Source organism: Egretta garzetta, unplaced genomic scaffold, assembly GCF_000687185.1.
Source record: "Egretta garzetta isolate BGI_Z169 unplaced genomic scaffold, ASM68718v1 scaffold429, whole genome shotgun sequence".
Taxonomy (NCBI): domain Eukaryota; kingdom Metazoa; phylum Chordata; class Aves; order Pelecaniformes; family Ardeidae; genus Egretta; species Egretta garzetta.
Window position 1 is genome coordinate 194,736 of NW_009260678.1, and position 532 is coordinate 195,267.

Consider the following 532-nt stretch of genomic DNA (forward strand, 5'->3'; position numbering starts at 1 on the left):
CCCCAGCCGCAGGCTCCCGCCGTGCCACCAAAGGGCAATGTTGCACCCAAGACAAAATAAGATGGGAGCAGTGCAAGGTGAGCTCGGGGGCAGCTCCGTGACTCCAGCACGCCTGCAACGGGGATCTCTCCCCTCCTTCCCACCTTGCCCTCCCTGCAAAGGGTCAGCCTTTCCCGTCTCTCCAGCTAGAGGGGCCGCACCCCTTCCCTTGCACCCCATCGCTCAAGGTGGTGACTGGTGCCCTGAAGCCACCTTGGCATCTTGGCTAGCTTCAGCCTTACGCGGTTTTTCTGGGGTGCGCTGACACAGGCGTGCACGCCGCCTGCTATCACGTAGCTGCGGAGCTTTATTTCAGGGTAGAGCACAGGCATGGCGTGGCACAGCGCTCCGTTACTCCGCCCGCGCCTCTGAATGTGCCTCTTTGCTGTAATTTACTTTCCACAATAACGCGTTAGCCTCACTGCCTTGTCCGTATCCTAATTTGGATGATATATTCTTTCAGTTCCATTGGAATCGGTATTCATCATTCCTG

The 532-nt window shown here is 57.5% G+C and overlaps 1 protein-coding gene across 1 annotated transcript in view; it reads right to left on the reverse strand.

The window, feature by feature from the left end:
- The window catches only part of GHSR (growth hormone secretagogue receptor), a 4,992-nt gene extending 4,621 nt beyond the window's left edge, over positions 1-371 (reverse strand). The window contains exon 1 of the mRNA XM_009645788.2: positions 282-371. Coding sequence (XP_009644083.2) covers positions 282-371 — 90 coding nt within the window. The remainder of the gene's footprint in view (positions 1-281) is intronic.
- Positions 372-532: the final 161 nt, after the last annotated feature.